Below are 13,863 nucleotides of genomic sequence, written 5' to 3' on the forward strand. Positions count from 1 at the left end.
GGAGGTGGCTCTGCCACTTCCCTTCCTCCCAGGACAACCAGGATTATTGGGGTGGGGTCATCGAGGGAGGAGAGAGACAGCAATTCTACGGAAAAGGTTTGCAGTACCTATCATTGCCCCTGGCATCTGAAGAAACTTGGATTTCATCAGGAAGACAGAATGCACTCTTCCCACCTGGGACAAAAGCCTCTTCCTCCCTGGCATCCTCCACACGGGCCTGTGTGCCAGCATAAGTGATGACACTTGCCAGGGTAACTGAGGAGGAGGCAGGTGTGATGTCTGCCACCCCATCTGTGACCACGAAGATGGTGACTCCAGGATCAGAAATAACCCCATAGTCAGCTTCCATGTGTCGGTCCTCCCGGCCATTCCCAGAGAGTCTGGGCCCTGAGTCAGAGCAAAGAGTCCAGAAGCAGCCATGGACCCAGGTCACTGGGCAGGGACATCATAGAACTAGCCTAGAGATTTTTCAGTAAATCAAAAGCCTCTACCTTCAGAAGTCTGCTCAGGTTGACTTTCCTCATGGCTTCGCAGACATGGGCTGTGGAGCTAGGGCAAGAACAGACAGGAGCCAGCCCAGCTTTCTCTCTACACAGAGAGAATCAGAGATGAAGACCTGGACTTTTCGCTCAAAGATGTCTCTGGTAGAGGCGGATGGTGGAGAGCCTGGTCCTGTCTTTAGGGAGCCACCAGGCTCTGGGCACAGTTGCAACAATAGCATAGAGAGGAACATACAGGATGAGAGAACAGGGAAACCCAATGTCAAGTGTCCCCCTTATTCATCCCCTCAAAATAGTCTGGAAGTCTCCATCCCCGACTGAGTCACCCACCCCATCCTCGGGGCACCCCGACTGGGCATGAATGGAACTCCCCCTCCATCCTACCCCTCCTCAGTCCAAACGCCTTGTAACTGATTCCCCGGGATGGAAAACTGACTTCCACAAGCCCTAAAAATAACTGGACCACTTAATACTCCGAACATAGCCTCTCCCTGCCCCCACCCTCCCACCCCCAGCCAGCCAGATAAAGGCAGCTGCCTGGCTGGCAGAGAACAGAGACCCAGAGCCAAGGTGGAGAGAAGGCGTGGGACCCAAGAACAGAACAGAGCTGAGTAAGGCCCTAGAACACAGGACTACAGACTCCAAGGCTGCACCTGCTAGACACCCAAAAGCTCCCGACTCCAGGCCAGACCGTCGGTGAGTACCCTCACCCCAACTCTCTAGGCTGTGGCCCCCTGGATCGTGCAGCCTGGGTGTCAGGAGTGAGCCTAGCTGAGAGGCGTGTGGGCACAGGTGTATAGGGCAGGCGCCAAGAGAGAAAATCCAGCAAGATTTTTCTCTAGAAGGTAGCAAGCGCTTGTCTGTGTTCAATAGCTGTTGTGGTTACCACAGGCTGGCCCAAGAAGCAGGTTCTCTCTGATCTAGCATAATCCGGAGTTTCAAGTGGTCACCTGGAGTTCAGATTTTTTTAAAGTTACATTTTTGTTTGTGTGTATGTGAGTGGGTCTGTGTGCCGTGGTGAAGGTGTAGTCATCAGAGCACATTGTTTCTCTGTTCACCATGTGTGTGGGTCCCAGGAATGGAACTCGGGTCCTCGGAATAGCAGGAGGTACCTTGACACCAACCCATCTCACTGGCCCTGGAGTTTGAGTTTTAAAATGCAGCCTGGGATATAGCTTAGTTGGTGAAGTATTTTAATCTGTCTGGGGGCAGAGGCAGGAGGGTCTGAAGTTCAAGGTCATCCTCAGTCACTTACAGAGGTTGAGACCACCCTGGACTAGATGAGAGCCTGTCTCAAAATAAATAAATAAATAAAATTGCAAATATGGAACTACCATCGCTTCAGGGCCTGAGGCCAGTCCAGAGACAAAGGAAAGCTGGGAAGGTAAGAGACCAGGAATAGCAAGAAAGCCGGAACATGGCCCAGGGAGAGCCCAGTGCCCAGTATTGTTGGTGACAATCTTGGCATATATGACCCCAGCGATTTCGTGCCCAGGCTAGCCTGTGAGCAACTTCCCTTGTGAGGGAGCCTGGGTACGACAACATTGTCGTAGGCCATAGTCTTGCCCCATGGGAAAACCCCCAAAGCAAGTGTAGGGCAGCTCAGCACAGAAGTTCAGGTCTGGAACTACCCAGGGTAGACATCCAGAGCGGGCTGGTGCCAAAGGGGCGTACGGGGTGGAAGAGGTCCCAAGTAGTGGGTGGTTCTGAGTAACTGTCTCGGCGTAGGAGACCTATGCACAGACAGTTTGTGAAACTTACTATTTCCTGAAATTGGCCCCAAACATGTCCCTAGGAGTCTCAGGCCAGGCAAGAGTGGAGATAGGATGACCAGGAGCCAGAAAACTCGCCTCGGTCTTTCTCACCCCTCACGGAGCCTCCACGGACAGCTCCTGCCCCTCACTGGGCCTCTGTTTCCCTAATGACAGGCCTCTGAGGACCCTTCAGTCTGACCTCTTTGGCCTCTGTGACCCTAGCAAGGATACTGGAGGTTCCTGGGAATTGGGGTTGGGTGTGGCTGGTGATCGGTATAGGATGTCAGCTCGGGCCACCCTCATGGTGATCAGCTATAGCATGGATTTGTGTGTGGTCTCCTTATCAGAGCTCAGAGACAAGAGGGACCACCCAGAGGTTTTGCTTAGGGGACAGGCAGGAAGTGTCAGACCTCACCTCCTCAGGGCTCTGATACCCATGGTGGACAGGCCAGGAAGGGACTGAGGCAGGCAGCCCACCCTCTTCTCCCTCTGGGATAGGAGGTCAGGAGGATACCATGTCTCTTGTCGGTCACCGATATTCCTCCTTCAGCCCACACACTCAGATCTCTGAGCGGTGGGGATCCTCCAGTTTGGCCTCTAGGCCAGATATCTTGAAACTTCACAGGAAGCAGAAGGCAGAGTCTCCTAGGAGTACAAAGTATGCAAGGAGATGACATGGGACATGGGTACACCAGGTCTCCCTGGCGGAGCTGGGACCTCCCTCTGAGAGCCACGGTGTCTGGCTGAGGCATGGACCTCAGCTATATTTAGTGCCAAGTGCAGGGCGGGGCAGGGGGTCAGGGCGGCACATAGTCCACATTCTTTCCCTAATGGCCTCTGGGGACTGTCATAACACCTGTCACAGGACAGACTGGACATACATGAAACAGTCCAGAAGATGATTGGAGGGGTGTGAGGTCACTGAGGAGTGAGGAGAGTGGGGGAGAGGTACGCCAGCCTTGGTGGAAGCTGGTTGGGGCACGGGAGGGGTCAAGATCCAGATTCTGGCTGGAGGCCCTGCCCTAGAGACTCTGAAATATGCGTGCATGTGTCCAACAGGGAAGGGCTCTCTGTGAGCCAGGGATAGCGCTCCCATGTCCAGAGCTGTTTTGGCAGAAGTGATCTTAATCCCACAATCTTCTACCACACACAGACCCTGGATATGTCACCCCCCCAAGTCTCTTAGGGTTGCCTGCTGAGGACTAGAGAGGCCCCATGGCCAATAAAAGAGTCCCACATACCCAGCCCCCTTATTTCTTGGGAGTGAGGCCCTCAGTAAGGTCTACTCTTCCAACTCAGCACTGCCCACAGCTCATTCTACAGGATCTCACTCAGGGCACGGTGTTTCTTATCCTTAACGGCAAAGAGTTGTGGGGAGAAGAGGACAGAAAATACCATTAGCTCCCGACTGGGGATGTGGCTCCATTGGCAGAATGCTTGCCCGTGCATACACGAAGCCCTGGGGCCAATACCCAGCGCCTAGAGTGGTGGCACATTCCAGTAATTGCATTGCTTGGAAGGTGACAACAGGAGGACTGGAAGTTCAAGGTCATCCTCAGCTCTGCAGCAAGTTTGAGGCCTGTCAGGACTACTTGGGACCCTGTCTCTAAAAAAGAAAAACCCTGACCTAGAATTCAAATGTTGGCTCTGCATAAGCATGAGCGGTTTCTCCTCCTTGGTCCTCTATTTCACCAGCAAGGGCTGTGGACCCAGGGGCCTGGGAAAAGTTGGAGTGAGCTGAGAGCCAAGAAGTGGAGGTTGGGGAAAGGTTTCTCGTCAACGTGCTAATTCCGCCCTCTGGTGTTCAGAGAGGGAATTTCACCCCTATAGGAAATAAGTCTTCATTTAGGCTTCTCTAATATAGGAGCGCCCTCTTGTGAGTCTCCCAGGGATAAATGATTTTGACAGAGGGAGATGTAGATGACTTATCCAGTTTTCCCGCTGGAGATCCTGATCCCTCCAGTGGCCCACAGGGCCATCTGTGTCCTAACCTGATCCCAGCAATCCAGATGAGACTGGGAAGCAGGGGCTCACAGTGATGGATGGATACACCAGCCAGGCAAGTGGCAGAGTGAGCCTCAGGTTGGCTAGCTAGAGATGTGGGAGGAGCCCCTTAGTGGACTCCACACGGTCCCTCGGCCTTTCTCCTGCCATTCATCCCAGGAACTGGCCCTCACTCCACTCACCCATTCCCCTTTTTTCCAGAAAGATGGCTCACGCCCAGACACAGTTGGCTCCTGCACCAACCGTCCAAATGAGGACCCGAAAAGAGGACCTCTCCCTCCCTCCTCCCCCAGCCCTGGAGGGTCTGCCGCTGCCTCCACCCAAGGAATCCTTCTCCAGGTTCCAGCAACAGCGGCAAGCCAGCGAGCTCCGCCGTCTCTACAAGCACATTCACCCTGAGCTTCGAAAGAATCTCGAGGAAGCTGTGGCCGAGGACCTGGCCGAGGTGCTGGGCTCAGAGGAGCCCACCGAGGGTGATGTTCAATGCATGCGCTGGATCTTTGAGAACTGGCGACTGGATGCCATTGGTGACCACGAGAGGCCAGCCGCCAAGGAACCTGTTTCAGGTGGCAACGTTCAGGCCACCTCTCGGAAGTTTGAGGAAAGTTCCTTTGCCAGCACCCCAGAGCAGGAGCCAGCTGGGTCCCGGCCATCTGGAGGAGATGTTCAAGCTGCCAGACAGCTGTTTGAGACCAAGCCGCTGGACGCACTGACAGTCAGGGAGGAGGCAGCAGAGGCCGCTGCGAAGGAGCCTGCAGCCAGTGGAGACGTACAGGGTACCAGAAAGCTCTTTGAGACTCGTCCTCTGGACCGGCTCGGGTCCCGCCCCTCTATCCAGGAACGGAGCCCCTTGGAGCTGCGCTCAGAGATTCAGGAGCTGAAGGGTGACGTGAAGAAGACAGTGAAGCTGTTTCAGATGGAACCTCTGTGTGCCATCCAGGACGCAGAGGGAGCCATCCATGAAGTCAAGGCTGCCTGTCGGGAGGAGATTCAAAGCAACGCAGTGAGGTCAGCTCGTTGGCTCTTTGAGACCCGACCTCTAGATGCCTTCAACCAGGATCCCAGCCAGGTGCGGGTGATTCGGGGGATCTCCCTTGAGGAGGGAGCCCTTCCGGATGTCAGTGCGACTCGTTGGATCTTTGAGACTCAGCCTCTGGATGCCATCCGCGAAATCTTGGTGGACGAGAAGGACTTCCAGCCATCTCCAGATCTCGTCCCTCCTGGTCCAGATGTTCAGCAGCAGCGACATCTGTTTGAGACCTGTGCTCTGGATACTCTGAAGGGGGAAGGAGACGCTGGGGCAGAGGCTCCACCCAAGGAGGAGGTGATCCCTGGTGATGTCCGCTCTACACTCTGGCTGTTTGAGACCAAACCCCTGGATGCTCTTAGAGACCAGGTCCAAGTGGGCCATCTACAACGGGTGGGTCACCAGAAGGGTGAGGGGCTAACGACCGCCTGTCTGTCTAGTGATGGCACTTCAGCATTGCCTCTGTCTCAGGGTGCCCCCCAGAGTGATGGGTTGAAGGGGGACGTGAAAACCTTCAAGAATCTTTTTGAGACCCTTCCCCTAGACAGCATCGGTCAGGGTGAGCCTTTAGCCTGCGGAAATATAAACCGAGCACAAGCTGCTGATTCTGCCAAACAGGGCACAGATTCCCCCATCTATGCCATGCAGGACAGCAGGGGACAGCTCCACGCCCTAACTTCCGTCAGCAGAGAGCAGGTAGTCAGAGGCGATGTTCAGGGCTACAAGTGGATGTTCGAGACGCAGCCCCTGGACCAGCTGGGCCGGAGCCCCAGCACCATTGATGTCGTCCGAGGCATCACTCGGCAGGATGTGGTGGCTGGGGATGTCGGCACCAGGCAGTGGCTCTTTGAGACACAGCCACTGGAGATGATTCACCAACAAGAGCGACAGAAACGACAGGAGGAGGATGGGGAGGGTCCGGAAACCCCTTCTGAGCCCCCCCGAAAAGGCGACGTGCAGACCATCCGCTGGCTGTTTGAGACCTACCCCATGAGCGAGCTGGCAGAGAAGCAAGAATCTGGGGTCACAGACCCCGTGAGCAAGGCCGAGGCACAGTCATGCACCTGGATGTTTGGGACCCAATCTCTGAACCAGGGAGAAGGCTCTGGGGAGCAGCACCTGCAAACCAGCCAGGTCCGGGCTAGAGACAGGCAGACAGACAGACACCTCTTTGAAACTGAATCTCTGCAGGCATCAGGCCAGCCCTGTGGCAGAAGGCCTGTAAGGTACAGCAGCCGGGTGGAGATTCCTTCAGGGCAGGTATCGCGGCAGAAAGAGGTTTTCCAGGCACTGGAGGCCGGCAAGATGGAGACACAGGAGGCCAGGAGAAGCCCTGAGTCCATCCCCACAGGCTCTGTGCACAAATTCACCTGGCTGTTTGAGAACTGCCCCATGGGCTCCCTGGCAGCCGAGAGCCTCAGAGGGGACAACCTCCAGGAAGAACAGCCTAAAGGCTCTGCAGATCGTGGGACCCCAGAGAGGCAGGAGACAGCGGCTGAGAGAACCCTCCGGACTCTGCACGCCACTCCTGGCATCCTGCACCATGGAGGCATCCTCATGGAAGCCCGGGGGCCAGGGGAGCTCTGCCTCGCCAGGTATGTGCTCCCAAGCCCAGGGCAGGGGCGCCCCTACATACGGAAGGAGGAGCTGGTCTGTGGTGAGCTCCCCAGGATCTTACGCCAAGTGCTGCGCAGGGCAGATGTGGACCAGCAGGGGCTGCTGGTTCAGGAGGACATGGCTGGCCAGCTCCAGCTCCATCCACTCAAGCTTCCAGGGCCAGGTGACACTGGGAATATTGAAGACATGGACCCTGAGCTCCAACAGCTGCTGGCTTGTGGCCTTGGAGTCTCTGTGGCAAAGACGGGGCTGGTGATGCAAGAGACAGGGCAGGGCCTAGTGTCACTGACCGCTTACTCCCTCCAGCCCCAGCTAACCAGCAGGGCCCCCGAAAGGAGTAGTGTGCAGCTGCTGGCCAGCTGCATAGACAAAGGAGACCTGACGGGCCTTCACAGTCTGCGGTGGGAGCCACCAACAGACCCAAGTTCTACACCAGGCAGGGAGGAGTCCCAGAGGTTTCCCCCGGCTGAGAGCATCATACAGGTCGCCCCATTAGACTCCACCATGGAGATGGGACACCGGAGAGTTTCAGGGGCCGCACCCTGCACACCTCCACCTCGGGCAGTTGGAAAAGTGGTAGCTCAGGTCCCGTTGCAGGAAGCAAGAAAGCAAGCAGATATCAGCCCGGGGCAGACAGTAAAAGCAGCCTTAGGAGGGCCAGAAGGAACCACAGCTTCCCCTCTAGGGTCTGGGACCCCAGATCTCCAGGAAGCCATGCAAAACCTGCGGATGGCAACTGCAGAGGCCCAAAACCTGCACCAGCAAGTTCTGAACAGACATCCACGGGGCTTGGACCCCGCGGTCACCTCCATGCCTAACCGAGATGTTCTGCAAGCATCGACTCCTGCCACCACGGTGATCCAAGGCAACATTGGGCCTGTGGCCAGAAGTGACACCAGGATCCCAGCAGCCCCCAGAAAGGTCAGTGGGGACAGCAAAGTAGTCCCCAAAGGGCTGCCTGGGGGGCGGGTGACCATACAGGATGGTATCTATACTGCTCACCCTGTGCAGACCTCTGACCCACCTGGGGCTGTCCAGCTTTCTGAAAAAGAGCCCCAGCCAAGGGGTGGGGAGAGTGCACTCTCCACCCACAGTCCAGGCCCAGCCCAGGCAGAACCAGGTCAGAACCCCAGGTTAGGGTATCATGAGCCTCGGGGACATACGCAAAGGGCCTGGGAACCTCCGGGGAAGGTGATGGCCCAAATCCGGCCCGAGGGCCTCCAAGCAGCTGACACTGCCCTGAAGACTGTCCCTCTAACTCATCACACTCCGACATCTAAACCGGGGGCGGCAGGTGCCAGCCTGGCCTCCCATAATGCCTCTCTTCCTCCCCCTCCCGCTCTCTCAGCTGCTGTGACAGAACCTCACCACCCAGCTCAAGGCCACCAGCATGTGGACTCCATCCAGCAGGCCTCCAAGCCCCTGCAGGACCCCCTTCTTCACACTCACAACAGACCTACTGGCCAGAAAATCCCTGAGGGGTCAGAGACAAAACGCTCCAAACTGGAATGCACCATGTCTCCAAGAAAGAAACCCCCAGTGCCTCCCAAACCTGCACATCTAAGCCAAGTCCACCCACCTCAGAGGCCACCCAAGCCCTCAGCAGCCTCTTCCAGCGTCTCAGAAGCAGGACGAGAGTGCAAGCCAGGTGAGCCTGACACAGCCAAAGTTCCCAGAACAGCAGAGCCAGAATGCCTACCTCCAGCCGAATGCTCCAAGGGACAGACCCCGGCCAAACATCAGCAACTTCTCAGCACCATGGCTTCCAGGCCAAGCAGGGGTCAGGTACCCAGCAGCACCCAGACCCCTGAGTCCCTGGAGGCGAACACTCTCAACAATGATGTCACCCCACCACAAAAGGACCTTAGCTCCCCAAAAGAGCAGTCCATGGACTGTTCCCAGCAGGGGACCCCTGAGAGCCCAGAGACTATACAAGGCAGCCATCAAGAGCTCCAGGGCCTCCTAACCCAAGTGCAAGCCCTGGAGAAGGAAGCAACCCATAGTGTGGATGTGCAGGCCCTGCGGAAGCTCTTTGAGGGTGTATCCCAACTAGGAGAGGATACCCCTCAGGTTCCCACTGCACCCCACAAGACTGAGGTGTCTGTGGAGCAGGCCTTTGGGGAGTTGACTCGGGTGAGTGCAGAAGTCGCCCAGCTGAAGGAACAGACCCTAGCCAGGCTGCAGGACATTGAAGAAGCAGTACACAAGGCTCTTAGCTCCATGTCTAGCCTCCAGTCTGAGGCTCACACAAGAAGCTATCCACAGAGAACACCAGAAGACCCTAGCATGCACAAGGCCAGGGTCTCCACCAGCAGCAGAGACAAACCTATGGGCTCAAGTCAGGTCAAAGATCCAACTGTAGTCAAAAATCAAGGCAAGGTTGAGAGCCATCCCCAGGAGCAAGGTCAAGCCAAGATCTTAAATCACACAGAGGCCAAAGGTCAGGCAGCATTGGCTGCCCTTCCCTCCATGAGGCTGAAGACGCCAAGAGAAGAGTCTGGTCTCCAACCAGTGTCACCTTCCTGTAGGGGTTCCTCCTCCCCAACTCTCATCTCTATCCAATCAGCTACAGAGAAACTTCTGGAAGCTTCCAGCCCTCAGGGAAGCCATTGTATCTCAGGGAAAAGTACACACCTAGCTCAGGACACAGGCCAAGCTCTGCTCTACCAGAGAGATATCCAGGACCAGCCCGGGATGGTTATCAAGGGCTCTGTGCCCACAGGGCAGCAAAAGAATGTCTTGGAATTGCAGACTGGGCCAGCTAGCTCCAAGTCCTACGGAACCACAAGAACAGTGACTGAGCAGTATGAGGAGATGGACCAGTTTGGGAATACAGTCCTCACTTCCTCCACCACCATCACCCATCAGGCAGAGCCCCTGGTGGACCCCAGCCCACAGCTCCGGCTTCACACTGCTCCCTTGCTGAGGCAGTTCCTACACAGCCCCTCCAGGTTCAACAGGGATGTGACAGAAGCCGAGATAGCATGGGTTCCCTGCAGTCACATCCAGCCAACTGCCCAGTGAACCCCTCTGTCTCCCACCCACCCTGGGTCCCTCCCCCAGAGCTCTAGGACTGAGTCCAGCACGTGTGTGGAGCAAGGATCAAAAAGAAAGGAGCTCTCCAGAGAGCCGATGAGGGCTGTTTGCCATGTCAGGTCCAATTCTTGAAAAAGAGACAAGGAAAGTAAAGGAGCCTGCCACAGAGTAGTGCTGGATGGGTGAACGGGGCCTCCAGATGCCTGTGGAGGACGGAAGGTGTGCACAAGCTCCCCACACTAGCCCAGCTTGCCCACACACCTGTGAGTCTGCACCTCATTGTCTAGCGATGGAGAGACACCCCTCCACTGTGCCCCCCCATCGTCAGCCTTTATTTCTTTTATTATGAAATCTGACTGCCTTAATTCCTGGTGAGGACCAGGACCGACTGGACTGGACGCAGCATTGGTCTCTGTTAGAGATTGGACAGAAGGCTCCAGAAAAACCTGGAAGCCTGCCTCTTTATCACCAGCGGTCCAAAGTTCACACAGAAAGAGCTAGCAGTCAACCGTGTTCCTAGAAGCTAAATGCGCTGCCCTTTCTGCTCCCATCACCCCCACTCTGTACCCCAAATGGGAAAAAAATGACTCCAAAATAAACCCAAAGGTGATTCTCTACTCTGTGTGTAACAGATTGTGAGTCATCGTCCCCACGGGGAACAGTCATGATCATCAGGTGTCTGTTCTAACATTAGCAGTACTGACACTGGACAGCCAGCATTTCTCCACAGTGTGGGGCAGGAAACAGAGAGGCCCCGCCCACTCCCCTGTTCTGTGATCCCTGCTTGCACACCCGTCCACCACACTCCATTATCCCTGCCTGGGGGCGGGGGCAGGGCAGCCTCCAGGTAGCACAGGGCTCAAAGGGAACTCCATGGTCACTGACACTCCATAAACACACTCATATCCACACGCTGCACAAACACACATTATGCACATCACAGGCAGACACACAGAGACTGCCAACACATACCACTCACACACACACACACACACACACACACACACACATGTATACCACAGATACACACACACCGCAGACCCACATGCTACTGCTTCCTTTATCTCTACCTCCCCGTGATGTTCTTGGATGTTATTCTAGGAAAAAAAATCTTAAAATCCTGGCCCAGAATGGGAAAGAAACTCCATACAACCAGGGAAGGGGAGGTAGAAACATTCATGCTAGAACTTCCATGCCCAGAATTACTCAGCCCTCTTTCGTTCACCTGTGCTCTTGGAGCACAGCGGGTACCATGTGCCAAACAGGGAAGTGTTCTTGGGAAGGGAGCAATCAGATCCCGACTGGAAAATGCAATGATTCCGTGAAACCTTTCCCCCTCTTTCAAAAGCCACTGAACCTTCTCTGCCAGGTGCAGTGTTGGTGGCCAGGATGACAGCAAGATCCAGTGGGGTGCTGCATCTGGGAAACCGGCTTTGCACGAGGAGAAGGAGAAACAAGAAAGATGACATCAGGCAGAGGGTGATGAGCCTAACTGAGCTGTCTTTCCACTCAGGAGACATGAGTCATAAGTCATGGCAATGTGACCATGACAAAGAATAGCCTCAGAGAGGTGGCAAGTGTGGGCCTCCATGAGGAAGAGCCAGCTGAGAGAACAGGACTCAGAGTGAATCTCAGCTCTCCGGAGGTGGAGGGGGATCAGAAGTTCAAGGTCATCTTTGGCAACCAGTAAGTTTGAGGCCAGCCTGGGCTACATCAGACAGTCTCAAAACAAAGGATGTGGGAGCCAGATATGGTGGTGCATCCCTTTAATCCCAGCACTAAGGGGCTAGAGGCAGCAGATCTCTGTGCGTAGGCCTGATCTACACAGCCAATTTTGAGCTAGCCAGGGCTACATAGTGAGACCCTGCCTAAAATAAGAAAAAAAAAAGGTGTGGGAGTGGGGATAGAGCTCAGCAGTACCTCGTTCACCTGACAGGGACAAGGTCCCAGGACATCAATCCTCAATACCACAACAAAATAAAATGACTGTGCCAGGAATTCCTCTGTCTCGGCCCCCACTTTGTCTCTCCTCTAACCTGCCATTGGCTCTCACTTGGTCACCGGGTCCAGCAGCTTAGCACATGAAGGAATTTACTGATTTCACGCTCTACTATAGAATCATTTAATACAAACAGCATGGTATTGGCAGTGTTTTCAGTGTCCTCATCTGTAAAATGGACACCGTTGTGGTACCTACTATGTGACAGCTGAATTAATAGTAATTAATAGTAATGGAAGCTAAGCCTCTGCTTGGCATTCATTCTTACTTAGTACTGCAATTTAGGGGAGATTTTGTTTTGTTTTATAAAAATTGAGACAAGGTCTCTCTCTCTCTATAGCCCTGAGACCCAGCTAGTAGTTCTACTAGCCTGTGCTGTAATTCTGCCCCTCCACCCCCGACCCTCCACGCCCCCTCCCGGCTGAGGATGGCCGTGTGTACCACCTGGCCCAGCAGCCTTGCTTTTTATTTGTTTTTTTTAATATTTATTTATTTGTTTGTTTATTTATTGTGTATACAATATTCTGTCTGTGTGTATGCCTGCAGGCCAGAAGAGGGCACCAGACCCCATTACAGATGGTTGTGAGCCACCATGTGGTTGCTGGGAATTGAACTCAGGACCTCTGGAAGAGCAGGCAATTCTCTTTACCTCTGAGCCATCTCTCCAGCCCTTTTTATTTGTTTTTGAGAGTCTAGTTTAAAACTGAATGGCCTTGCTGGGCGGTAGTGGCGTGCCTTTAATTCCAACACTCCAGGAGGCAGAGGCAGGTGAACCTCTGTGAGTTCGAGGCCAGCCTGGTCTATATGAGCTAGTTCCAGGATAGGATCCAAAGCTACAGAGAAACCCTGTCTCGAAAAACAAAACTGACCGGCCTCAGATTTGCGCTGTGGCTGAGGATGACCCTGAGCCCTTGGTTTTACCCCAACCTCTCAAGTCTTGGAATTTGTAGGCTTTGTCGGCTCGGTAACCTTCTGGAATTTTTTAAAAAGTATCTTCTTTCTCACCTGCAGGGGGCGTGTGCCCAGTGTTGTTCATCTTGGTTACTAGTCAAATGAGCACACAAATGAACGAAACGATTGAGTCAATCTGTGGTGGATTCACGCTACTGGCATTCAATAGCGAGTCGTGCCAGGATCTGTTCAGGATGCTAAAAATAGCGATGAACAAGGCAGAATTTACCCTTGACCTCACAAGGACTGACAGAGAAGACAAATAAATATACAAGCAGATTAGGTCATTTTACACGGGACAAAAACTGTGTGTGGAAAACAAGGTCAGTCGGCAAGGGCAGGCTGAATTTGGGTGGTCGGGGAGGCGTCGCTGCGGAGCACCCCGAACTGTGGCGCCCGGTGAGCGCAGCGGCGAAGCGGCGCGTGCAGGAGGCCCCGCCTCGGCTCGCTCACACCTGCAACCGCACCTGCCTCCGCACCTGCCCAGGCTCCGCCCCTCTCCACGCGCGCCGAGCCCAGACCCCGCCCCCGGAGCCGGCGGGGCGGGCTCCCACGGCCGTCGCCAAGGTGACGGTGACGTCGCGGGCTTCTGGGTTCGGAACGTTCAGGCGGTGGCTGGTTGCCAGGAAACGCCCGGCAGGCGTGCTGCCAGGGCTGGCTCCGCGAGCAGACGCCGGGCGCCAGGACGCGCCGTCCCGGCCAGCTCTTGCGCGGAGCCTCCCTCCCGGATTCCAAACGGAGGCCGGTTCTGGGGCTCACCCGGGAGGGCGCCAGGTCCCTCCTTGATGCTCTCTGTCCTTGCCTGTGTCTGGAATTCGTCCTCTGCCTCCGGCTGCCATCCATCTCCGCCTCCCGAGTTTGAGACTCTGACAGAGTAAAATATTAAGAGCCTGGGCAGGCGAGATAACTCTGCTGATAGAGGCGCCTATGGCGCAAGATTGGCAGCCTGAGTCCCATCCCAGAATCCAGGTGAAG

At 55.1% G+C, this 13,863-nt stretch overlaps 1 protein-coding gene across 3 annotated transcripts; it reads left to right on the forward strand.

Annotated features, from left to right (window-relative positions):
- Nucleotides 1-1,076: 1,076 nt before the first annotated feature.
- Nucleotides 1,077-10,555, forward strand: Xirp1 (xin actin binding repeat containing 1). 3 transcript variants are annotated; one of them, XM_041677613.1, is made up of 3 exons: nt 1,078-1,196; nt 4,460-7,823; nt 8,251-8,381. In XM_041677613.1, exons 2-3 carry the CDS (start codon nt 4,464-4,466, stop codon nt 8,257-8,259), a joined length of 3,369 nt encoding a protein of 1,122 aa, XP_041533547.1. In that variant the 5' UTR covers nt 1,078-1,196; nt 4,460-4,463; the 3' UTR covers nt 8,260-8,381. The 3 variants fall into 3 exon arrangements, with proteins under 3 accessions (XP_041533546.1, XP_041533547.1, XP_041533545.1); XM_041677612.1 differs by having other exon boundaries at nt 1,077-1,196; nt 4,464-10,555; XM_041677611.1 differs by having other exon boundaries at nt 4,460-10,555.
- Nucleotides 10,556-13,863: the final 3,308 nt, after the last annotated feature.

Source organism: Microtus oregoni, unplaced genomic scaffold (assembly GCF_018167655.1).
Source record: "Microtus oregoni isolate MIOR12 unplaced genomic scaffold, Mior012 000028F_ref0000031, whole genome shotgun sequence".
Classification (NCBI taxonomy): Eukaryota; Metazoa; Chordata; class Mammalia; order Rodentia; family Cricetidae; genus Microtus; species Microtus oregoni.

Bases quoted from the DNA above. Each gene is read 5' to 3' on its own strand.
- Xirp1 (XM_041677612.1), top strand. From the start codon at position 4,464: ATGGCTCACGCCCAGACACAGTTGGCTCCTGCACCAACCGTCCAAATG.